General features: G+C 49.7%; 8 protein-coding genes and 1 non-coding gene across 9 annotated transcripts; 7 read left to right on the top strand and 2 right to left on the bottom strand.

Moving 5' to 3' along the window:
* Positions 1-230: 230 nt before the first annotated feature.
* On the top strand, positions 231-3,959 carry J7337_012012 (uncharacterized protein; the record flags this gene model as incomplete). Its single annotated transcript, XM_044829544.1, has 1 exon — positions 231-3,959. One exon carries the CDS (start codon positions 231-233, stop codon positions 3,957-3,959), a length of 3,729 nt encoding a protein of 1,242 aa, XP_044676219.1.
* A 2,293-nt stretch (positions 3,960-6,252) lies between these two features.
* J7337_012011 (uncharacterized protein) lies at positions 6,253-7,820 on the bottom strand (the record flags this gene model as incomplete). Its single annotated transcript, XM_044829543.1, has 3 exons — positions 6,253-7,001; positions 7,052-7,594; positions 7,646-7,820. 3 exons carry the CDS (start codon positions 7,818-7,820, stop codon positions 6,253-6,255), a joined length of 1,467 nt encoding a protein of 488 aa, XP_044676218.1.
* Positions 7,821-10,142: 2,322 nt separating this feature from the next.
* Positions 10,143-10,631, top strand: J7337_012010 (uncharacterized protein; the record flags this gene model as incomplete). The annotated part of the gene is made up of 1 exon (XM_044829542.1): positions 10,143-10,631. One exon carries the CDS (start codon positions 10,143-10,145, stop codon positions 10,629-10,631), a length of 489 nt encoding a protein of 162 aa, XP_044676217.1.
* A 1,221-nt stretch (positions 10,632-11,852) lies between these two features.
* Positions 11,853-12,524, top strand: J7337_012009 (uncharacterized protein; the record flags this gene model as incomplete). The annotated part of the gene is made up of 1 exon (XM_044829541.1): positions 11,853-12,524. One exon carries the CDS (start codon positions 11,853-11,855, stop codon positions 12,522-12,524), a length of 672 nt encoding a protein of 223 aa, XP_044676216.1.
* Positions 12,525-14,008: 1,484 nt separating this feature from the next.
* On the top strand, positions 14,009-14,099 carry J7337_012008. Its single transcript has one exon. It is a non-coding gene; the product is annotated as a tRNA-Pro (tRNA).
* A 708-nt stretch (positions 14,100-14,807) lies between these two features.
* Positions 14,808-16,242, top strand: J7337_012007 (uncharacterized protein; the record flags this gene model as incomplete). Its single annotated transcript, XM_044829540.1, has 2 exons — positions 14,808-14,975; positions 15,082-16,242. 2 exons carry the CDS (start codon positions 14,808-14,810, stop codon positions 16,240-16,242), a joined length of 1,329 nt encoding a protein of 442 aa, XP_044676215.1.
* Positions 16,243-16,879: 637 nt separating this feature from the next.
* On the top strand, positions 16,880-18,092 carry J7337_012006 (uncharacterized protein; the record flags this gene model as incomplete). Its single annotated transcript, XM_044829539.1, has 2 exons — positions 16,880-17,253; positions 17,303-18,092. The coding sequence occupies 2 exons, from the start codon at positions 16,880-16,882 to the stop codon at positions 18,090-18,092; spliced, it is 1,164 nt and encodes a 387-aa protein (XP_044676214.1).
* A 71-nt stretch (positions 18,093-18,163) lies between these two features.
* On the bottom strand, positions 18,164-19,190 carry J7337_012005 (uncharacterized protein; the record flags this gene model as incomplete). The annotated part of the gene is made up of 3 exons (XM_044829538.1): positions 18,164-18,381; positions 18,434-18,883; positions 18,953-19,190. 3 exons carry the CDS (start codon positions 19,188-19,190, stop codon positions 18,164-18,166), a joined length of 906 nt encoding a protein of 301 aa, XP_044676213.1.
* A 2,521-nt stretch (positions 19,191-21,711) lies between these two features.
* J7337_012004 (uncharacterized protein) lies at positions 21,712-23,589 on the top strand (the record flags this gene model as incomplete). Its single annotated transcript, XM_044829537.1, has 1 exon — positions 21,712-23,589. One exon carries the CDS (start codon positions 21,712-21,714, stop codon positions 23,587-23,589), a length of 1,878 nt encoding a protein of 625 aa, XP_044676212.1.
* Between the last annotated feature and the right edge of the window lie 24 nt (positions 23,590-23,613).

The raw sequence follows: 23,613 nt of genomic DNA, 5'->3' as shown, positions 1-23,613 counted from the left end.
GCTTCCAGTAGTCGTGTTGCACGCAACAGCCGTTCAGGCGTTTCGTCCTTGGGCAGACTCATCTGAGGGGATATTGTTGGCTGACTGGTCCGCCAGGTGATTATCATCAAGGTATTTATGCTGCTAAGGGAACGATGTGAGGTTCACTCCAAGCCTTCAAGTACTCCTATACTCTTCCGGCGCAAACAACTAACTTACCCAAACAATCTTTCATCTTTGCATGAATCGAGATGGCTGATATTGCAAGACCTGCACTTGGCCAACAGGTCGCCATCGGCACCCTTTACGACGCGAGAGTTGACCAATTCCTCGCGTCTTCTATCTTGCCGCCAAATCCACCACAAGGAACCGTCTTGCGAAGTTCTTGCCAGCCCTCTCGTCAGTGCCAGAGTGGAATACACCAAGGTTCCGATCATGCAAGTCGGTTCAACGCAATGCGTATCGATGGCAACCTCGCAGCAAGCATTCTATCCGGCCTGATCGACCTCAAAGGGTCTGCCAACTTCCTGAAAGACGGCACAGTGGACGGCAATATCCTCTATGGCATTAACCGGAGTTTCTTCAACACCTATGAAGATGCTCTCAATCTCCACCAGAGTGCTTTGAGGAGCGGAATGGCCTCTGGGTTCTTCCTCCCGGCTGATCGTCACAGTACCCACGTGGTAACCGGTATCCGATGGGGGCTACAAAGTATCATGACAATGAAGCATCGCATAGAGGATTCAAGTCAACGGGCGGCTCTAGAAGTTACTTTTCAGAAAGACTTGTATGAACTTGACGATATTGCCAGGTCTATTTACTCTGTAGACTGTAGCGACGATTCGCTAAGTCATCGGCTTAGACTCGACTATGAGTTCATGCTCTACACTGATATCCAACGCGATTATGGCATTTGCCAAGAGACACTACCTGTGATGTGCAGGTTTGTGCAAACAGGCCCGCAGCAAATTATGCACACTACTGGCAGCGCAGGGTACCCGATAGAGTATACTTTACTTCCCATACACATGCTCCGTCATCTCATGCCTGGCAGGAGGGCTCCTCCCGGACCTCACCATCCCCCGAGAGCTGTCACCAATGTTGATCCCTTATTCGTTCTTTTTGATGACTGGAGTGCTTGTAAGGAGAAACTCGAGGAGTACAGACACTCGCTGGTGGGCCGGGAACAATATCTTGCAAGGGACCACATTGAAGAAGTCGATACAGCAATTACCCGTCTTGAAACCTCCCGGAAGGACTTCCAGATGATTCTACAAAGGATTGTACTAGGGGTCAGAGATGGCATAGTGGACGAGAATCGTCTCCAGCAGCTATGCAATGTCCACGAATCATCTCCCGGGAAGATTTCTATGATCGCTGGTCAGCAAAGCGACAAGCTCAGGTTCATCGAGCATTGTCTCAACAGTGGAGCGACCTATATTGGTTTCAATGGTGCTTGCATCAATGAAAGCACGCTGTCTCACGACCCTCCTCCATATCACTTCCTTTTCAACAATGCTGTGCTCAAGAGTTCAAGTTTGTGGAATGAGCAGTGCACAGCTCTGAGGGAGTTCCTTCACAACCCCCAGAACCAGAACCAGGTGTTTATAGTCGATTGCGATGCTCCCTCTGAATACAAAGAGTTAGAAGCCCCTATCTTTGGTCCAATACGAATACGAACAACACAGAAGCCAGTGATTGAAGTTTCGGAGTATCGCGAGAGGTCAACAGAACGAAGGCTTCCTACCAGACAAGCAGAGCACCGGCAACAGTCACAAAGGTGTATCGCTCGTTGTGATCAGGGCGAGATGGATTTTGGTGGACGGAGACCGGCTGAGCTCCGTCTAGTCTGGATCCCCTGTCCTGGGCAATCTTGCGACCCTCACTTGAGTCATGAATGGGCCTGTGCCACTTGCGACACTCCCCTCGAGTTTGGGTCGAAGACCAACTGCATCTACTGCGACTGTGGTTCAGCCGATTGCAGCTCATGGGACTTCAAGTGCAATAGCGACAGTCACGGACGCGGCTTCGATCGTTACCATGCAGATGAACTTTATCGACTCTTGATAAGATCACAACGGCCTGATTGTCGCAATATCCTGGTTTTAGGACAGACTGGCGTTGGCAAGTCAACATTCATCAATTCCTTTGTCAACTTCTTGACGTTTGAGAGTTTCGATGAAGCGAAATCAGCCCGGAAACTAGAGTACAAGGTCCCGTGTTCCTTTGCAGTCAGTCACTGGAACTCATCGGACCCGGACCAGGAACTTCAGAACCGGACGATCCGCGTTGGTTCTGGGGATGATGAACACGACGGTACCAATGGCGATTCTGCGACACAGAGGACATCAGTCTACAGGGTGACATATAATGGCATCAAATACCGCATCATCGATACTCCAGGTATCGGCGACACTCGAGGCCCGCAAATAGATAATAAGAACATCAAGGACATCATGAACACTCTGAAAAGATATGAAGAGCTTCATGGAATATTGATCCTAGTCAAGACCAACGAAGCACGCCTGACGGCCACAATTCATTTCTGTTTTGAGGAGCTGTTGTCCCATCTTCATCGCAGTGCTGTTGCAAATGTTGTCTTTGGATTCACGCATACCCTCATCTCTAACTATGCGCCAGGAGATGCTCTCGGACCGCTCCAAAACTTCCTGAAGAACAACACAACTGTTGACCTGACGGTCAGTCGCGCAAACGCATACTGCTTTGATGCAAAAAGCTTCCATTACCTGGCTGCGTACTTTCAAGGTGTCAGAGGCCAAGATGAGAGAAGTTCCCGCGAAAGCTGGGATAGATCGAGAGCAGAAACGTTGAGGCTACTGTCCTATATAGACAACCTCAGACCGCATGAGATAAGGCAAACACTCACCATGGAAGGCGCACGCGAAGCGCTTGGTCACTTGATGATTCCTATGGTTGAGGTTTCTCAGGAGATCAGAAAGAATTTGAGCCTTCTGGAAGAGAAGATGGCAGAGCTGAAGGACATGCGCCTTACGGGGGATGAATTACGAAAGAGACTTCATCTGGAAAGGATCAAGGTTGTACCTACAAAGCTCGAAAAGCCTCGGACTGTCTGCAAGAACAAGCACTGCTGCGAGTTCAAGTCCAATTCCAACGGCGAGGTTGTCCCATTCTACAGATCAATCTGTCACGAAGATTGCAGGCTACCGGGTGTTACCGAAGAGTGCGTGGGCCATCCGGAACTCATCAAATGCAGGGCTTTCAAGGAGACCAAAGACAAAAGTTGTAAAAGTTGCAAGCATAGTTGGCAGGAGCACATGCATTTCTTCTATGAACTGACAGAGAGTAAGGTCAGAGTCAAGGATAAAGACGTTGAGAGACGCCTCAGAGATAATGCAAGCGATGTGGCTCTACGACAAGAGGGTATAGAGCGAGTTCGACAGCTTGAGAAGGAATACAGAAGTGAACAGAGACAGCTCCGAAAGGCGACGGCACAATTTGTCGCGTATCTGAGAGAGCATTCTGCCAATGCCTTTAATGACGCGACTGAGAAGTACTACGACCAGCTCATCAAAGTTGAGGCAGACAAGATCCAGTACGGAAAAGACAACAGAATCAACGTCGATGCGAACAAGAGAAAGCTCAAGGGTTTAACGGATGATAGAGACAGGCATCTCGAGCTAGTCAAGACGATCCAGGAAAACATGCATGCTCCTCGTGACAAGACGGAGGCGCTTCTGACTCAAGATGGGGTCGAGCAACTCATCAGAGATTTATACAATCTTAAGCACTTTGGCAAGAGCTTGAGGAGTTTGAGAGATGATATTACGCATTACAAGGATCATGGTAAACGATCGTATCGATCGAGGTCGCGGAGGTCTCGAAGCACTGAGACGCGTGAGAATGTAAGTGATAGATCAAGTCGAAGCGATGAGCGAGAAGAATCGGGACGGAGCAGGGGAATTCTTCGAGGGATTCATAAATTTCTGTCCGATAGGTAGATTCGTTAGGCATGACGAGGTAAGTTCATGAGATGGGTAAATGAAGGACCTGATGGGCATTCATTCGTTTAGTTATAATAAATTGATCTTCAACTCGTTTTATACAAAGTCTATCATATTTTTACAACAATAATTATACAGTGTCTAGAAGAACCTCCAAATAGAGTCAGCTGGCTTGGTGGCCTTGAACCTACCATACCACCTCACCAAAGGCCACAGCAACAACATCGACAACCCCCAAATAGCAAGGTACGCAAAAACATTGTCAATACCTCGCGTGGAGTCCGGATCCATCTGTCCATGGTTCTCAGTCTCATGGCCAAACCAATCAACCATGACTCCACCAAAAATAAAGACAAAGAACAAATGCGCAAGGTAGAAGAACAACGCAGCTCTACCAAAGTCCAACAACATGGTGAAGCGCTTAGCAACACTGGTAGGAATTCCACCGAAGATCGCGAGAAGGAATAGGTTTCCGGCTAAAGTTAAGGCCCAGAACGCGACGTCGGGGGGATACTTCATTATGTAGAAGAAGGACTGCACTGAGACGAGGTATTGGTTCTTGTCGGGATGTGCGATGTGATCGGGTGTTTGGAGGCAGCCTTCTGAGAGATTTCCAAAGTGTAACACGCGCGTGAGGATAAAGATTATGAGGAAGAATAGGCCAGCGGCGGTGTTGCATAGTGCTGCGACGCGAGAGTTCCATGTTCGCGCAACGTCGATGCGCGCGTATAAAAGACCTAGTATCGCGAATGATACCCAAGCCAAGGGCGGAAACACTGACTGAACTCGGTCGGTTAAGGTAGTCCAGAACCAGACCCCGAGCCAGGGATTGTGAGATATAGCGGGACTATCGACTGGTGCAGGCTGGCCAGCTGAGAGGATTGTTAGGGAAGATGAATGGTCGTTGACGGTGCAGTGGCCGTGTGTAGGTGAGAGCCAGATATTCCACCAAATCGTCACCACACCCAACACCGCTAGCAGCGCATTGTGAACATGCCAAGAAACAGTCTCTCCAAAATCCGAAGATTCGCTTCCCCCAAGCAATGCTTCACTCTCATCAGTGGATTTCCTCGGGACATGCTTCGCCAGCCAAGGCTCCGTAAAGTCCATAGCAACCCACAGCAATCCCGCAAGCAAATAATCCACCGCCAACGAAAACAGCACAAAATTCATAAACCACACTTTTCCCACCGTGATAACCCACCCCAACACCACATTAACAGCCGTGAGGACAAAGGCCCTGATGAGAAAGTACCGCGCAATACGGCCCCTCGACCAGCCCAGCTTCTTCCGCGATCGTCCAAGGTACACCACGCCTATGCCAAGTAACATGGTGAACCCCGGTGCGCAGAGGTGCGTTAATGTTCGGATTATGTAGGCGGGCGTGCGGTTCCAGCGCTTGATGGGCACGCCGTCCATTTCTGTCTCGCGGCCTGTGCCGTGGGACCAGGTGTTTAGGGCGAGGGCCATGTGGTCCATTGCCATGAGGAGCATTAGCAGGCCGCGCAGGAGATCGGGAGCGAGGGCGCGTTGTGTTGGCTTTGAGGGTTGGGGGGGAGTGTCAGACGGAAAGGAGCCGTAGCTGACATCGGGACGTCGGGGGGTATCATCGTGGGAGGATTGTGCTGACGCCATCGTTATGGTGTTGTCGCGGTCATCAGCTACACTCGGGGGAGATATTCGCTATCCGGTATAAGAGAGGGTATGGACAAAGGAAAGGACAGAAAGAGAGAAAGAGGGAGAGTATATCATTTCGGATATTTCGGGCGATCGGTCGACATCATAGATTCTATGTTGGACTGTTTGTGGATTAATAAGGAATAAGCGGGCGGACTTTGGGTAGCGGAGTTTCAGTCCATCATGGGTTAGTCGAATCGGAGGGTTTGGCGATGAACCGCGCGGTTCGTCGCTTGGTAATCACTTCAACATTGGGGCCAAAGGATGAGAGGACGGATCAAAATAGAGTAGCTGGATAATATGGTATAGGTGTATTGATATGAAATGTAGCCGTGGCAGAATTAAAGACCAAAGCAGGTAGACACAAAGCAGTAAGAGCTGCCCCTGTCAATCAACCCCACAATCCAACGCTCAGCACCCCTGTCAATCCCTAAGCCTGCACAAGAGCAATGTCATAAAGAGTAGTAGGAGACGGCCCGGACGAAGCATTGAACAAAGTACAGATCCCAAGCTCTTCGGGAACTCTATCCCCGTGTACCCAATGTACAAGGAGCATGCTTCAATGCAGTCTACGAAGCTTTCTGCACTCGTCGCACGATGTGTAGCCGTTTAGCTAGGCTGCGGAAGTTGTTGTCGTTGGGTCGATTGTTGTCTCTATAGTTGTAAGGTCTTCTGTGGTTGTCTCTTCAGCAGTTGTAGCTTCAGTTGAGCTCTCTTGAGTAGTAAGAATGGCAGTCGTTATATCTTCTGTCGTAGTTACAGGCTCAGCGGTTGTAGTCTCGCTCTCAATAACCGTTTCGTTAGACGTGATCTCTTCCACGGCGGTGGTGGTCTCTGTAGAGAGCTGTCCAGCTTCAGTGGTAGTTTCAGGCGCGGCAGGCGAGGTACTCTCCTCAGAGCTACTTTCAGCAGCCTCTGTTGTCTCTGATGAAGCCTGTGATGATGGCGCCATTGAAGTTGAGTCTTCTGCCTCAGAAGATGTGCCTATGGGCGAAGGCGCACTGGTTGGGAATACCTCATCAGTGGTGGTTTCATCAAGAGCTGATGATGAGGCTGGGGACTGCGTAGAGGCTTCCGACGCGGCGATGCTGGTTGTTGAGCTGATTGGGATAGACTCGACCGCACTGGAAGAAGCTGCCGTCGATGCCTCGGATTCGGTTGTTTGTGAAACTGGCTCGACAGACTGGGTTTGAGCGACGCTGCTTGACGCAGCGATGCTGACAGAGCTTGATGTGGTCTCTGTCGTCGCAGAACTTTCGACACTGGTAGCGCTTTCAGAGCTGATGGCCTCAGAAGTCGCGGTCTCAATCACGCTCGTGGTCGTATCAAGACCAACGAGTCTCCCATTCTGGCACTGTTTCTCTATTCCTTAATTAGAACCAATCTCACATCAGCTTCACAAACTAACTTACCATCATAAACTTCCAAAGTCACAACCTCACACCCAACGGGTCCACTAGTAAAAGTCACATAAACTCTCCCATCGCTCGCCTGGCAGAATCCTGCTGTGATACCAGGCAGATCCACCTGCAGCGCCCGTCCAGTCGTTCCAAAGAGCCTCGTAACAGCACCTGCCGGAGGCGGAGGGCCGGCAGCAAGCTCTTTATAGTCTTCGCCGTCGTAGAAGAACGGTACGCCACCTATGAAGAGCTGCTCTTCTGCTAGGTTGAAGGTTTGAGCAAAGGTGCAGATTGACGGGTTGTTATTTCCGACGAAGCCTCTGTCTGTGTTTTGACGTTTGCGGGTGTTGGGCGCGGAGATGAGGAAGATTACTGAGCGGCCTGGTGGTTCGATTATGCCTGTTGAGGTGGTGAGGGCATCGCTGCTCACGATGGATCCTGATGATGTGGTGATTAGATCGGTCAGAGTTCCGGTCGTGGAATCAAATGACACTGTCTCTGAACCAGATTGGGCTTGCGTTGGTTCACTCTCTACGGTGCTCTGGGACTCTATTTCTGTTACACAGTCAGTTTAACGCTCTGAGATGCCTAGTTAGGGTCACTTACGTGTCACGGGTACTGAGCTAGATGCTCCCGTTGATTGACCAGGACTTACTACAGGAACAAGATAGGTAGACAGGTACGTAACGCACCATGTATCCAATCTCATAGCTCCATGGTCTGCCAGTGAGAGAGCACCACTCGTCCCCAAGACTGTTGTTAGGATTGTTTGACTCTTCATGATATCTCGTATGTTTCCCTCAAAATCCGAGAGAGCTAGACAAAGTCACTTTGGCATTTCGGGACGGAACTTCACGCATTTAAGTACAGCAGTAATCAGACTATCCCATTCCTTCTTGTCGTATTCAAGAGACCCTCTAGACTTGTCGCAGTCTGCTAATTTATTATAAAAAGAAGCGTCTTTCTGCATGTATAAAATAATATTAGGCATTCCACAGTCAGATAAGTCATTCCTCTTTTCTCTTGATTCAAATTCCTGCGACTCAACACAACCCCCTTGCGTCGGCTTGTTTGCCGGATCACCCAATCCTATTACCTTATCCCAGAGACCTTTTTTTTTACTTCATTTCTTTCCAACTCAGAGCCACTGGTTTCATTTCCTCCAGTATCTGTTTAAGCCAAGCGTAATCACGTCACCTTGGTATTGATGTTAACCTAAGAATAATCAAGCAATCGTGTCTCACCGGCCAACTCAACCATTATCTTCATTCTCACGCTGTTAGTGCAATGACCTACCCGTGCATTCGTCTCTCACAAGTCGCGTCTCAAGATTCTGCACGTTCAGGCACGGCTACGTAGATGCCACGCCAAATTGCACGCTGCATTGCATCGGCTTATTTTTGACGTGAAGAGAGAATTGGTCTACGCTTACTAGACCGCCAATAGAGACAAACGACAGATGGATTACCAAACGCCTTAGAAGCTGGAGAAACTAACGGACGCTTCGTTCAAATATGATGTGCCATGTTAACTCGCGGGAGTATCCTTCTAAGTGAAGGGACCAGGTACCCGCTACTGCAACAGCAAATGGCTAGTGGTACTCTTCCAAAGGCCAGACTTTCTCTAGTTAATCCCATATTTATAACTAAGACATCGGACTTTTCACTTCACCTCCACTGCCAGAAGCACCATTGTTGCATTAGCTCATCGCGGAACGCTCTTCCACCACCCTGTGCAGGAAGCATATATTGAAGCCGACGTTCACCACGAACATTCAGGTTGACCTACCAATCACAGATAGCTTAGAACAGAATCCTTAGAGCTTGACCATGTAGTCGCGGCAGTCTGCCTTAGCGTCCTCCCCATCTATCAATCCGTGATCAAAGCAGCCCTCTTTTAACGGCTGGGTGCTGATGTTTGCTGTTACCCTTCTGTCAAATTCTTGAGTACTTGGGAGTTCTTTCGTGTTAACCATGTTTATATATGCTCAGCTTAGACCTACTCAGACGTAGCATCGTTTCTCATGGGAAACGCAAGTTCTTCGGTTACATTTGCTAAATCTTTATTCTCACAGACACCGCTGTACATTCCATTGGAAACTGAATATCAATTCTATACTCATCTTACCATAATGCCGTCACTGAGGACACAAATTCGCGGCACCAGGAGGCCACCTAGCGATCCCTCAAGACTCAGGAGTCTTTGAAACAGGACCAATGAGCGCACAAATGCTTGCGGCAAATTGAGGATCATAAAGAGTTAACTCAAGACAGCTTTAACTACTTGGTTGAGCTGCTCAGAAGTGACTCTCCGACCGGCTTACCCATTCAGCACTCGCGCAGTGTAGACACAAAGCCCTTTGACTACGCAATCTCGCATTTTGTGGCACCGCTATATCACCAAAAAAGGGGCTAGTGGACAGTCCTATGCGTTCCTTTTCAGTATCCGAGAAAGGAGAACCCGGGGAAAGGTGTCGTCAAGGCTCAGCACTATGATCCGGATCCGCGTCAGCACAAGGATAGGTCAACTGAGGTGGGCGACAAGATTCGCTCCTGGGCCGAGCAACGGCCTGGTTCAAACGTGGAGTTGAGGTTCACTCACGAAGTAATTCCCGTCATGAAACCACGTCCACCCAATATTTACTTTGACGGTCTAGGTGAGACCGGCCGTGCCACAGTCGAGCCAGAATGTAACAGACATGTATACCGTTATGGGGGCCATGGATGTCAGTGCCCGTCATTCTATTCAGTCGAAGGACAGGCTCTGGAGCGGTTACCCTGTAGAGACGATCAAAACTACGTTACAGGTAACTCGGTCTCGGCACTACTCGAGGAGTAACACCTGGAAGGAGGGAATCTTCTGTATGTTCTGCGGGCAATGGAGCCGAGGGTATGAGAACTCCTGCCGGAACCCCTAAGAACGGCGCTCGGAAAGGATGGAAACTACCATCGTATGATCGAAAGGACATCTTCGGTAACGAGACACCAGGGACGAAAAGCCAAAGCGCCCACGCACGGATTTGGCTGAACCGAAGGCGTTTGACGTGAAGGAGAAGTTGGAAAAGGCTAGCTCTTCCATCTCGAACCTACGGCTTCCGTCGGTGATGGATCTTCAGCAAGAGATCGATGAGCGCCTCACGGAGCACAGCGAGCATACCAAGGTCGTCGAGAATAAGAATGATGAGTTAGAGAGGTGTCAGACCAAGCGAGCGTCGCAAGTCAGGGCGCTTGATATGATCGATACAGAGTTCTCGAAACTCGGCGACGACATCGCAGCTGATGAGAAGGCCGCCGGAGAAGATCTCGCAGTACTCCCTCCCCCCACGAGGAAGTTTAACTTCCCCATGCTGCAGACCCTGCCAGAAATGTATAGAGAACGCTTTAAGGAGAACATCAGACTACAGAGGCAGAGGCACGAGGAGTTGAGTATAAAGAAGGGCACGGCGAGCGAGATTTTGCAGTCAGCGGAAGAAGATTGTACTATACGTGAAAAGGAAGTAGAGCAGGCTGAGAATGAGATGAAGGTGATTGAGGAGGGGGTGAAGGCGGCGTATATGAAGAAGGAGTTTACGGCGATGCAGGAAGACATTTGAAGGATCACCAGGCTCTTCTATCGCGGTTTGAGGGCGATGAATTGGAGAAGTAGTTCGCTAAGGGGCCAGACAATAAGTAATGGTTGGCGGATGTTTGGGTTTGGTTAGAGACTTTTTTACATCGCACACAAGTCTCGGCAGATGCATTTGTTTGGTAGGTGTTGGTCATTGTGTCTCAGGTTAGCGTTTCCTTAACATTGCAGCCTAGACTATCTTGTTTTCCCGCGAAACGATTTCTATCTAGGACGCGCAAATAACAATTCATCTGCATCGTGAAGCGATATCTCTAATTATCTGGTGCTGAGGGTCAAAACGTGGGGTTGTGAGATGAACATCTCCGGAATCCCAGCAATTCGGCGATATGACTTTTTGTTTTGTTTCCAGGTGACCAATACAAATTGAGTTTGTTACATGGGGTCGGCAGAGCTAATGATCCCCGGGTTCCGGGTTTTAATCCTTCAATTGAGTCACAACCATCACAACTTAGCCAGATACAACAACTAAATTATAGGGAAGAAAAAATACAATAGAATGACTCACAGACATGCTCGGAAAAGTCTTGTCAACTGCCGGTGCACGGCTACGCACGGCCCGGCGACCGAAATCTTGATCTCGGCTGTTATCAAACCTATCGCCAATCGCCCAACCAATTTGAGCTTAAAGTGATTGACTCTTCCCTGGCGGAGACCAAGACCAAGAAAAAAAGAAAGGAAAAAAGGGCTGCTCAACAAATTACGTCGTCATCCCCAAAATTTCTTATCCTTCGGCATCTCTCCGTCCGAATTTCCAGCGAAGCTTCTAATACCTACGGCAGTACCTAGCTTAGCCTACTTTATTACTGACAGTAGCACCGAGTGCGCCCCCAACGTGTAACCAAGGATTGGATCTACTGCAGGTGGTTTGCTACAGTCTTGGCCGTTTTTATCCTTGTCCGTTGAACCCGTCGCTGTCACATCCCATCCCATTATCGCACCATATTCACTCACACTGCAGCTGCTGCAACCGCGCTCGCTGTGGATGCCTCTAATGTTTTCCTCTCGGCTCCCTTCCTTTTCTCTCCGCTCCTCCTCTCCCTCCCTCACATCTTTATCTTTATCCTCATCATCTCAACGCCTTGCCTCTCGCTCCATACTCACCAGCTTCAAAGCCCGTTTCTCTTCTTCATCTTCATCCTCTTCCACACAAGACCCAATACCCGCCCCAAAACCAGAGTGGCGCACAATGGCCGAAAAGGACATCACAAAGTATCTCCAGCAGAGCCACGATCGGCTCTTCCACAACAACCGCGCCTGGGCCGAGAACAAGGCCAAGGTCAACCCCGACTTCTTCAAGAACCTCGCCGCCGGCCAGGCACCCGAGTATCTCTGGATCGGATGCGCCGACTCCCGCATCCCCGCCGAGCAGATCTGCGGCCTTGAGCCCGGCGAGGCATTTATCCACCGCAACATCGCCAACCTCGTGTGCAACACGGACCTCAACGCCATGGGCGTCATCAACTACGCCGTCAAGCACCTCGGCGTCAAGCACATCATCGTCTGTGGTCACTACGGCTGCGGAGGTGTCAAGGCGGCTATGACCCCCCAGGACCTCGGCCTGCTGAACCCGTGGCTTCGCAACATCCGCGACGTGTACCGCCTCCACGAGAAGGAGCTCGATGCTATCGAGGACGAGAGCGCCCGCTACGACCGCTTGGTCGAGCTGAATGTCGTCGAGCAGTGCCGCAACGTCATCAAGTCTGCTGATGTCCAGCAGTCGTGGCACGAGAACAAGTATCCCATTGTTCACGGATGGGTGTTTGGTTTCAAGGATGGACTTCTCAAGGATCTTAAGATTGACTTTGAGGCTGTGTTGGCTGACATCCAAAAGATTTACAACCTTGTTGACAAGAAATAATGGGAGAGCATGGCGTTGATAGAAAGAATTTAACTTACCTTACTGATTCACGTATTGTGTCTGTGACTGCTGATGATGCAAGGACAGACTGGTGACATGATAAGAGGTTCAATCAAGGGGCAACGTCCACCTTTTAAACATATCAGTAGCGTTCCGGAAGTGCCTGATATGCAGGGATATTACTCTCTTCAGCCCTACAAGTTACCGTAACAGGGACCACGGCTTGGCTCGACCGCACCTCGATGACGGTCTGGGCCTTCAAGGTGTCGAGACGGAGGAGCAACACAACGACGACTTATTCTCGCACAATTGTCAATTTAGTACCCTCTCTGGAATGCCAGTACTTCTTAGATGGCAAAGAAATTTTTAAATATTTTTTAAATCTTCTTATTGATGGTAGAAATCGCAAAAGTCTATCAGAGGGATCGCTCTCACGTGACCACCCTTTCAGGGTGCATCTCCACACATCGTACGATTTCCACATGGCCTGGTCCACGATGGAGGGATCGCTTGCAGGCCTCGGATCCAGAGACGGCAGTTTTTTCTTCAAGTGCCGGGTTGGAGATTGGCGAATATGGGGAAGTTGGTTGGCCGGAAAAAGAAGGTTGTTTATCTTTTGTTTCTAATCTAAATGGCTGAGATGAATTGGGAAATGTCTCTGAAGTATCGGTGGAGGGAGTCTGGTGCAATCTGAACCATGCGTGTAGATGTGAAGTCTGCGCTTAGTTTTGTCATGATTAGTGAACTATAACGGAAATTCATCTGCAAATACCAAGTTCAGTTCAGCTTCAATGTGGATTTTCTTCATCCGGTTGCCTCAAGATCATGTGCTGTGGTCTCGCAATCTGATGACCTTGATGGATAGAGCGCATCCGACAAATATTTAACGGAAATATTGGAACGGCATACATGCGTTGACTGTCCTTGCTCGGATACTTAATACTTGCGTTTTTGTTGCAAACGAAGACATTGGGGTTTTCTTGTAAAATACATTGGCTTGAGTCCACGGCTTTGTCTTCTGATGGCAACGTTCCTTCACGACAAATCCCGTACCGTGATTCGTTTCACAATCAACAGCTTCCATGGATCTTATGTTAAGGCAGCGGAATGAACCTATCGACTATCTCTGATTCCCAACCAAAGGTAGAAATAAAACACCACTCTTTAATCGTTTGAAGATTTCTAACCGTGTATCATCATTTAGTTATGCTCGCGACAAACACTCGTCCTCAGTTATAGACTGCGTGCAAGATTACCCTACAGACAAGCAAGTCGGAACATTTCTGCTCTCCCCCTTCGTCCTTCATCCCGTTTCACCCGCCAACGCCCAAACTCGGACTGAAACTTCATCCATTCCTTTATCACTCATCTCACTCTCTTCAAACCTCAAAAACACCAGCTTTCTCTCTCCGCCTAACCCACTGTCTGTACATGAGCTCTGCTTGCTCGCTCCCCTTCAGCAACAAACATCACGTGAGTGACTCGGTCTGGTGGTCTAGTGGTATGATTCTCGCTTAGGGAAAACCCTACAGCATAGCTTGCGAGAGGTCCCGGGTTCAATCCCCGGCCAGACCCTTCCTTTTGCTGACGAAGTGTTTCTTTTTGCTGTCGTTGTTGGGCTGTCGATGTTATGAGGCCATTGAGTTTGGGTCTCACCGAACCTGTAGTCACTTGCAATACCCCTCTTTCATTTCATACACGCTTGCAAACATGCCTGTAGAGGTTACTGAAATCTCTGCCCTTTCTCAATCAGTCTTGTTCCGGTGACACCGACAATTGGTTGATAGATGTGTCGCATAGTAATTGGTGATGGATGTTGCGCTTGCATGCAGACACTTTTCGTGGTGGAGACATCTCGGCGCTAGTCTGTTTAGGTAGGTCACCCACCTGTCGCGTTTTGCCCATGCATCATAGGGCGCAAGAAAAGACTTAGCCTGAATCAAAGGTGGCAAAATAAACACAGTAAAGGCTATCATTAGTTTCTACCAGTCTGCCTAAGTAGTTTTGTCACCTATGATCGAAGTCTGAAGTTTTCTTACTTCCCCTGGTCTCAGTGAGTGCACCTTTCAACGGCTCCAGCTGCAAACAAAAAAAAGTAAACAACCCGTGCAGGCCATCCCAGGCCATCTCATCCAAACATAACTCAACCAATACAAACTTGACGTAAGACAAGGCTTCACAAACCGCGTTTGCCTCCGTTTGTTGCTCATTTTTTCCATTTTATTTTTTACTCGAATAACCAGTCCAAGTCAATCTGTTTGTGTCTCCCGTGTTTCCGTCACCATGAACGCGATTTTCAACTTCCTGTCATCACCGCTCAAGCAGCCCGCAGAGAGACCTCCACCCTCCAGCATGCCACTTACCGCCTCGCGACCGAGTTTGTCGCCTAGAGAGCAACGTCTTGCCAAACGCGCTGCGGATAGGTTCTCGGAGCCGGCTGGTCGCAGTCCCGTAAGTTTCATCTACAAGGTGCTTGCGCTGCGCTGCGCAGGTGTCTCGATGAGCTGGCACCTCCCGTGTTATATTAGGCATCCAACTAACCTCTTGGCTTATCTAGCGGTCGCGTCTGAGTAACGTTTCTCTTGCATCCACAGACCACGATAACACCGCCGAGATCTCTGTCGTCAGTCGACGAAGAGAGACCATCGCCATGGCCCCGCCGCTGAGTGTTAAGAAGAAGCGCATCAGCACATCGACGCGCTCGTCGCCGATACACAAGCCATCAAAGTCTAACGGATCTCGCGTCGCATCGTCGCCTGCCGTCCGATCTTCCCCCAGAGGGCGGGAATCGGCCGAAGGATCCCCGGCCTCACTCCCCAAGAGAGTTTCTCATATCGCGCCATCGCCTGCTGTTCGATCCTCTCCTAGAACGCGAGAATCGATCGGAGCACCGCCAGCCCTCGCCTCGTCACCAGCCTCAGTCCCCAAGAGAGTTTCCCGCGTCGCATCGTCGCCCGCCGTCCGATCCTCCCCTAGAACGCGAGAGTCGGCCGAGCTTGGAACGCCGGCCTCAATCCCTGTTTCTCGAAGCAGCGAGACCAAGAGTCCTAGAAAGTCTTCCAGGGCCCCGCGCGCAACGAGACCGCAAACAAATGGGACGGAGAGGACGCTCGAGGAACAGCCCGAAGAGGTGCATCTTGAAGAAGAGGAAGAAGAGGTGGAAGAGGACAGGCTATACGAGTTCGTGAGAATTGCGGATCATCGCTGGGTTGAGGACGAGAAGAAGGAGAACATGATCGAGCTTCTCATCCAGTGGAAAGATGGTGAGAACTCTTGGGTCTCAGAGGAGCTTCTTCACACCGACAACCGACAGGCCCTGTTTGCGTACTGGCGCTCGCAACCTGGCGGAAGACCTAAGAACCCCGAGGACGATGACGTGTACCAGGTTTTCGCGATCAGGAAGCATCGCGTTCGGAATGGTGTGCCGCAGGTCCTAGTCGAGTGGTTAGGCTACGACACACCCGAAAACACCTGGGAGAACCAGGATTCTATCGAGGAGGCCGCACCCAAGCTCGTCGACGCCTATTTTGACCAAGTCAAGGGCAAGGCCAAGATTCCGGCTAAGACTAAGAGTCAGGCGAAGAGCCAACCGAAGAGTAAAGCGAGGCCCAAGGCTCCCGCGAAAACCAAGGCGTCCGCGCCCGCGAAGACCAAGGCTCAGGCCAAGACTCCGGCTCGAGGCGTGACTAGAAGCAGCGCAAGGGTGTCGAAGCGATAGAACTACACTGGATTACGATTTGAAACTGGTCGGTTGTACTGGCTAAAAACGGGTGTGGAAGCCATGTTTAAAGGCTTGTGATGATGGAAATGAACATTGTTTGGACTGTAATTATTATCGGAGTGGAAACAATAAGCAAACTGCATTCTTTGTTACATGTGTTTTGTGTGGAATCGCATTAGCCTGCCTTGACCCTAAGCGGTGAAAACATTTAGGCAATTTTCCCAAGATGTTGTAGACTCTTTACTGAGGTTATTTGATCCTCGCCTAAAGAGTTGAGTTTTGCTGCCTGTGGCCTGCCTTGCAAATGCATGATGGTGATGATCGGGGTTGCTCACCATGCCTTTGGGAGCCTAGGACCTCTGTCCTAAATAATAAAAGACCTGAGCAGATAACATAATTTATTATAGAACTTGCAATTTAATGCAGATTTAGGAGATCTTAGAATGTGAATTTTTGACATCTTACTCCAACGTCAGAGGTTTTCCTGCTCCATGAGGTTTGCTCACCATCCATGGGTGTAGACTGACTGACTGGATCCTGATGGGGCTGACTGTATCCAACACGTTCACCTCGATCATCATCATCTTCATCTCTTCATCCTCACTCAACGCAAGCTCCATTAAGCACAACCACAATGACACCCCCCAATATCTCCTCCCGTATTCCCACGGTCATACTCCTCTCCATCCTCACAATCTTCGGCTTCGACGCGCTCATCCTCCAACTCGACCGCAACGGCTACACCTCGATGCTAAAATCCATAACCCACGATCCCCTCCCACGCTTCCTCCCCGATACTAACCGCCTACTCCTCAAGCAATACACCGGTATAGCACCAGTTGATGACTTTTTCGCTTTTTCGAATGTCATCTGGGCGAATGTGACTGATGGCTCGAGGCCGGAACTTTCGCTGTTTACGTTTTGTTTTGGGGCGCAGTTGATTGCGTTTTTCGTGGTGTTTTTGATTGAGGCGCAGAGGGTGCTTGCTTGGAGTCCGCTTGTGCTGAAGTAAGTTGTTCTTTGAGGGTTGAGAATTGAGGTGCTGACGATGAATTAGTGGTGTGTTCTGGGGATTTGCGGTGCAGAGTCTTGGGTTTGGATTCGTTGCGCCGCTTTACTTTGTCATTCACTTGATCTTCACAGCTGGATCGTCGAGGTCTGAGAGTGTTCATATTCGCGACTACTTGTGTCTTCACACGGTTGTTCCATCTTTTCTTCTCGGATACATCGTGCCGTGTATTTTCATGGCATACCCATTCTCGAACTTCAATGGGCGACAGTGGTCTAATGCCGTCTGGTCTATTGCTCCAGTCTACATCTTTACACTTCAAGCGGTGTTTACTGTTGTGCTGAAGAGACTGAGTGTTGGACAGGATGCGCATAAGCCAAAGGTTGTTCTTGACAAGACTGCTTTATCGCATGCGTACAGTTTCGCATGGAACGTTGCTGTCATAGGCCAAATGACAACCTACGCCGTCCTCATCACAGCGAACATCCTCCCAGGTCTCTTCCCCGATGGTGTAGCGGCATCGTTGAGCATGAACAGGGTCTTCATTCCCGACGCGGCGCCTCATTCGTACGAACCCATGTCCAACGCCGCAGCGGCTATTCACAACTTTTTGATTTACGATTTTGCAACGGGGTCTGTAGCGGGACTTGTGTGGGCGCTGCAACAACTCTTGGAGGTCAAGCCGGAGTTGAAGGTTGGAGAGGAGAGGACGAATCTCATGAGGGGTATTGTTACGAGTGTGCTGTTGTCGGGGCCAGGAGGGGCGGTTGTTGCGTTGATGCAGCATCGTGATGAGTCTGTTCTAAGCGCTGAGGGCAAGGCTGAGAAGATTCAGTGAACGAAGTAGGGCTGGGATGGGTGTATACAAAAGTTAAAGGCAAGATTGTGATAGGGTTGCTTTCTGGTTATCTAAGCCTTCTCTTCTCTGTTCTCGCCAAGAGGAACATCTAAGCCATGACGTCCCTTGTATCCTGATACCTCAGCTGGTTTCCATCCGCCCTTCTGTAGCAGAGATTCATCCTTGAGACGATAGACTTCAACCTTGAGAGGTCGACAGCACTTAATCATCTCCTCCTCACTATCCTCCCCAAAGCCCCAAAGTGACAAATCACCTCCAGGGCAAGTACCTACAATAATTAGCAACTCTCAACTCACATCACATCTCGAACGTGCACTTACTCAAAGCCATGAGCAGATCCTGCTCCGCCAAAAACTCAATATAATCCCCCTTCTCCGCCGGACAAGGATTCATAAAATATCTCCCCTGATCATCCAACCCGGTGACCTGAAAGATATTAATAACATCATGAACATCCCCCTCATTCAAGCCATACGGCAACACCGCGCGGGTCAGGTTAGAGTGACACTGGAAGTTATACTGTCCTCCGCTGAGAACAGTGTTGATGTACGGATCACATCGCGTGCCGAGAAGATCATGCACTCGACCTCCATGCTCATCTGTGCCGTACCAATCAAGAGTGTCGGTGATTATGGTGGCCAGAGGTCGCATGTAGGGAAGATTAGACCAGAGACGGTCATACGTTGAGACATGTGAGGCGTGAAGCTGTTTGGTGCGAGATGCCCAGAAGCGTTCACGCGGGTTATGAGCATTCCAGATATTCAAGTCACCTATCTGTGTAAGTTCAAGGCCATGTATCTTACTCATCCTCTGCTCACTTCACCCCCAGATATCCTTACCAACCTGCGGCCCCTCAGGCGTGCTGATTTTGACGATACAGCCCGCTGGAGCTTTCCATGCCTTTCCAGATCGGATAGGTAGAGTGAATTCTTCGATGAGTTCACGTGGTGCTTCGCGGATGGAGGTGTACAGGCTCTTGTCGACGGTGAGGACGGAGCCTGGGGAGGGGAGATAAGCTGGGACGGGCTTCTTGATGGGTTTTCTGTTTGCTAGACGCGAAGCCCCATTGGAAGACATGTTGGCTTTGAGATATTTTGTATGAGCGGGAAGAGAAATTTGGTGATGTGAGAGGAGAGTGTTAAGTAATAACGATCTCTTGGCTGTTCTAAGTGGAGACTTGGTCGTATCTCGTCCTCTATTGCATCAAGCTGATTGAGTTACAAGAAGGCGCACGATAAGATATCTTGAGCCTGGAGGTACTTGGCATCTCATTCATAGGGCGTGGATGACATTTACTCGTTGATCATTAATAATCTGCGCTTTTACCTAAGGTCGACTTTGGCTGTATCAGGAATTACAGGTCGCTTGTTGGGATGATGCGATCTCGGAGGTGGATCGGCATCGCGAAGACTTGCCGATATTGATACTACATGGCAAATAAACACTTGCCGGAAGCTTATATGTCCCAGAAAATGACCCCATATCTTATCAGTGCTCTGTCTATTAATTTACGGACCTAGGTAGTCTTTACAAGCCTTTTAACAGAGTGAGTTACTGTATGTGACTGCTGTAACGCTCGCTGGCTTGCCCCGCATTACCTCATTAGCTACCCCTCCACGAAGCTCAAGACCCCGCCAGAACTTTGTCTTTGCGTTTCCTATCAGGCTCCAATCCAATACAATACACGAGGACCACGGTATTCGCGACGATGAGGCATCGAATAGTGCCTGGGTGGGCGCCGACGATGGTATCAGAATGGAGATATGAAACACCGCATCTGTCGATCACGCGCCGTCTCCCCCAAAGAATGCTCGCGTCGGATGAACCTGTCACAAACGAGCATGTCGACCAGCGAAGCCCCTCGCGATGCGCTCGAAAACGACAACGATCACGGACGCAAATACAATGATATAATTATAGCCATCACGCATGCGGCTCGTCGAAACCTGTGAAAGACGGGCACAAGAGCTCGAGGGCGACGCCGATTTAGACCTCCACTCTGGTCCCAACTTCGAGAGCGTAAATGATCGAGGGCCCGCAAGTCATGCTCAAGTTGCAACGCTTCCATGGCCGAGAACGACCTCAAATACTGCCGAACATATTCCAGAGCGCACGAAACCGTATCTACGACAATGCTTCGTTAGCGCGTGCCTTCGCTGTGAGGACCAGTGCAACAGAGTCCTCTCACCTGGCGGTACTAGCCACAAGACCTTCCCTTGAGCGACGCAAACTCGGCCGATACGATATTATCTCACAGCCCTTCATTCCATAAGCGCACCGCCATGAAAGGTGCTACGTCACCATAACCTAGTCTCGACAAAGGCGCACAGCCTCTTTAACCGGCACCATGCTGCGGCAAAGATACACATTTTTGCACTAGGCTGTGAAAGCTCGAGGATATTGACAAGAGAGAGGCCCAGTCACAACCTGGCTAGCTGTCATCTTCGGGGATGGCAATGTTGATCAAGCAGCGTATCCTCTTGGGCGATAGACAAATGTAGCGATCGGGCAAAACTCCAACATACCAGCGCCGACATGGGTTCAGATAACCTGAGCACAAGAGTGTAGGAAGCAGTGCCCGAAAGGTCGGTATCTGTCTCATACGGCGCATTGGCCTTGGTCTCATTGTTGCTCGGTCTGCCTACTATGCTTTCACGTACGACGTGCAATCCTCGTAACATGAGACCTTTCTTCGTAGGGCTTTGAATGAAGGTGACTCGAAATGGCCCTCAACCATGGGTTTTGCACAGGCAGGTCGTCTAAGAGACGCACCTCGGTCGTTTCGCTGATGATCTTTAGGAATGGTTGAATACGCACTAAGAAGGAAATAGGACGGTCGCTGTCAAGCTTATCATGTCCCTAATTACGCGCGTGAGTTGAAGTATCACCAACCATACGAGTCGGGTAACTCATATTGCAAATCTAATAATATCGCGATGATAGACTTCGATAGACAGACTAGTGGCTGTAGCCATGTTGTTCCAAAATATTGTTATCATCAGATGTTCAATTCGTGTCGCGTTGATATGAAAGAGTCAATGTCAAGACACTATTGTTTGACGATCCAATACTCTTGGCGGATGACAGCCATGTGGCTTTATAGTGTATCACGTTTATTTGAACAGGAATTGTCACATTCTAGTACCCATTGGTCGGGAATGTCCCAGTCGTCGTGATACTGTCAATCCGTCACACTCGATGTTGGCGTTAACTCAAATAATCGACGATAAACTCATCCCCCCTTTCAATCAGCTAAACCTTAATGCTTTTTCTCGTACGAAAAATCCCGCGACCCTAGATAAGGACCATTGCACAATACAATTTATCGAATTTCTCTAAGTTCAGTTCTATTTCCACTATTGTCCACAGACTGAGACACCACCAATCACCGTTCCATCTTGTCCAGGGAGACATCATCCTTCGACCCTTGCACCACGCCTTGAGGAATGCTTCCAAGACAGGGGCTCATTCCAGAAAAAGTGAACGTCATAAGAATTGCATGTCAGCCTACAACTCCCTTGCGTAGGGCACGAAGTAACCTTATAGACCCCAAGGGTCCTCTCCGATCTTCGCTCTGTCTTGTGCAAAACGTAAAATCATGGTCGTCATATCAGGCTCCCCTTGGGCCAAAAGACTGGTTTTTCTGGTTATTTCTATAAATATTCTGCTCTGGTGGTATGTTTACTCTACGCCGGGGGTAACAGATAATGTTCAGCCTGCGACGACGAAATTGAAGACGAACAATGCGAAAGCGATACCGGTAGATAAGAAAGCGGAAGGGAAGAGTGCTAAGGGTACGAAGGCGGCGAAAGACGACAAAACTGGCGAGTCTGTTGATAAGAAGGGAATTAAGACGTTCCGTTCTTGGAGTAACTTTGACGTCGTCAAGCCGAAGAACGATCACACTTATGCGTATCGTCGGTTCAAGAGCTCGCCGCACAAACCACCACATATTGAATGGAACCCCAATGGGAAGCCACTCGCAAAGGGATATGTCTTTATCACACCACAGTCCAGCGGCGCAGAGAGGGGTCTTGTGCAAGCTGCATCGTTCATCATGAAGCAGAACGCAGAGATGATATACGCCCATGACGAAGACCCCTACGATTCTGCGGGTTTTCGTGTGCAGACCGTTCACAACGAGCAGTTCCTTACACTCTGGCGCGGCCATCGGAAAATGAGCCATGGATTTGGAGAAGTCATCGTCATGAACAGCGAGTACGAGAAGACGGTTGTACACCTCGATGCTATCATCACCAATATGTACGGTCAAAAGTTCCTCAGCGGGCTGGACTTTCATGAGCAGGAATTGACCACGCGAGGAACTATTCTCGTCACGGCTTACAACACGACTATGTATAACCTCACACAAATGGGGGGTTCGGAACATGGTTTCGTGACTGACTCTCTCTTCTTTGAGATCGATATCGAGACGCAGGAGATTCTCTTCAGCTGGAGCGCCCTCGACCATTTCTGGCCCGAAGATTCCATGCTTCCACTGATTTCATCCTCTGGCTACGGCGGACCGAAGAACCCATACGACTTCTTCCATCTAAGCTCGATACAAGCCGTGAACCACGATTCATTCCTCATCAGCAGTCGGAACTTCTGGTCTGTGTATCTGATCTCACGCTCAAATGGTAGGGTTCTTTGGGAGTTGAGAGGGAATACCAAGGGAGGAGATTTCGGCGCGTTACCGCACCATGGACGATTCCGATGGCAGAACCACGTTCGCGCGCATAATACCACGTCGCGGGAGATGATCCTCAGTATGTTTGACAACCACAACAGTCCTGAGGATATGGGGAAGACGTATTCAAGGGGTTTGCTGCTGAAGTTGAAGCTGCCGCCGAACCCAGATGAGAGGCCTGAGGTTTTGCGTGTTCTATCGCCAGATCGCGCAAAGATCTCGCCCGAGTATGGAAGCTATCAGCTTGGGTTGAGTAATGGCAACCAATTCGTGAGCTGGGGCGCAGGCGGTGTTGTCCACGAATACGGTCCCGACGATGGGCATGATCTGCGCTGGCAAGCCCGCTTCGGCTACGACGAGTCCATCACGAGCTATCGCGCCTTCAAAGACGTTTGGACAGGCACACCCTCCAAATGGACACCCGCTCTCGTCGTCGAAAAGCACGAAGACACAGTGCACGGCTTCATTAGCTGGAACGGCGCAACAGACATAGACTCCTACAACATCTACCTCGCAGAACCAGACACGGAGCTCAAACCTTTGGGTAAAGCCAAGGTTCTGGGCTTCGAGACGGGATTCGATCTCGGTGTTAAGAACAACGAGACGAATTGCATCATGGTTACTGCTGTGAGGAAGGGTCAGGAGATTAGACAGTCGAATGTTGGGTGTATTGAGGGCAAGACGTTTGTGTCGACGATTGTGGACTCGATGGGTAAAGCGACGGGAGATTCTGTTGTTGAGAAGACTACGCTGCAGAAGATTATGGAGTATTTCTCGCGAAGTTGAAGAGGATCATGTTTTACTGCGATG

The sequence above is a fragment of the Fusarium musae genome, chromosome 9 (assembly GCF_019915245.1).
Source record: "Fusarium musae strain F31 chromosome 9, whole genome shotgun sequence".
NCBI lineage: Eukaryota > Fungi > Ascomycota > Sordariomycetes > Hypocreales > Nectriaceae > Fusarium > Fusarium musae.
Note: the sequence above shows the minus strand (reverse complement) of the source record. Positions and strands in the feature narration are given on the sequence as shown.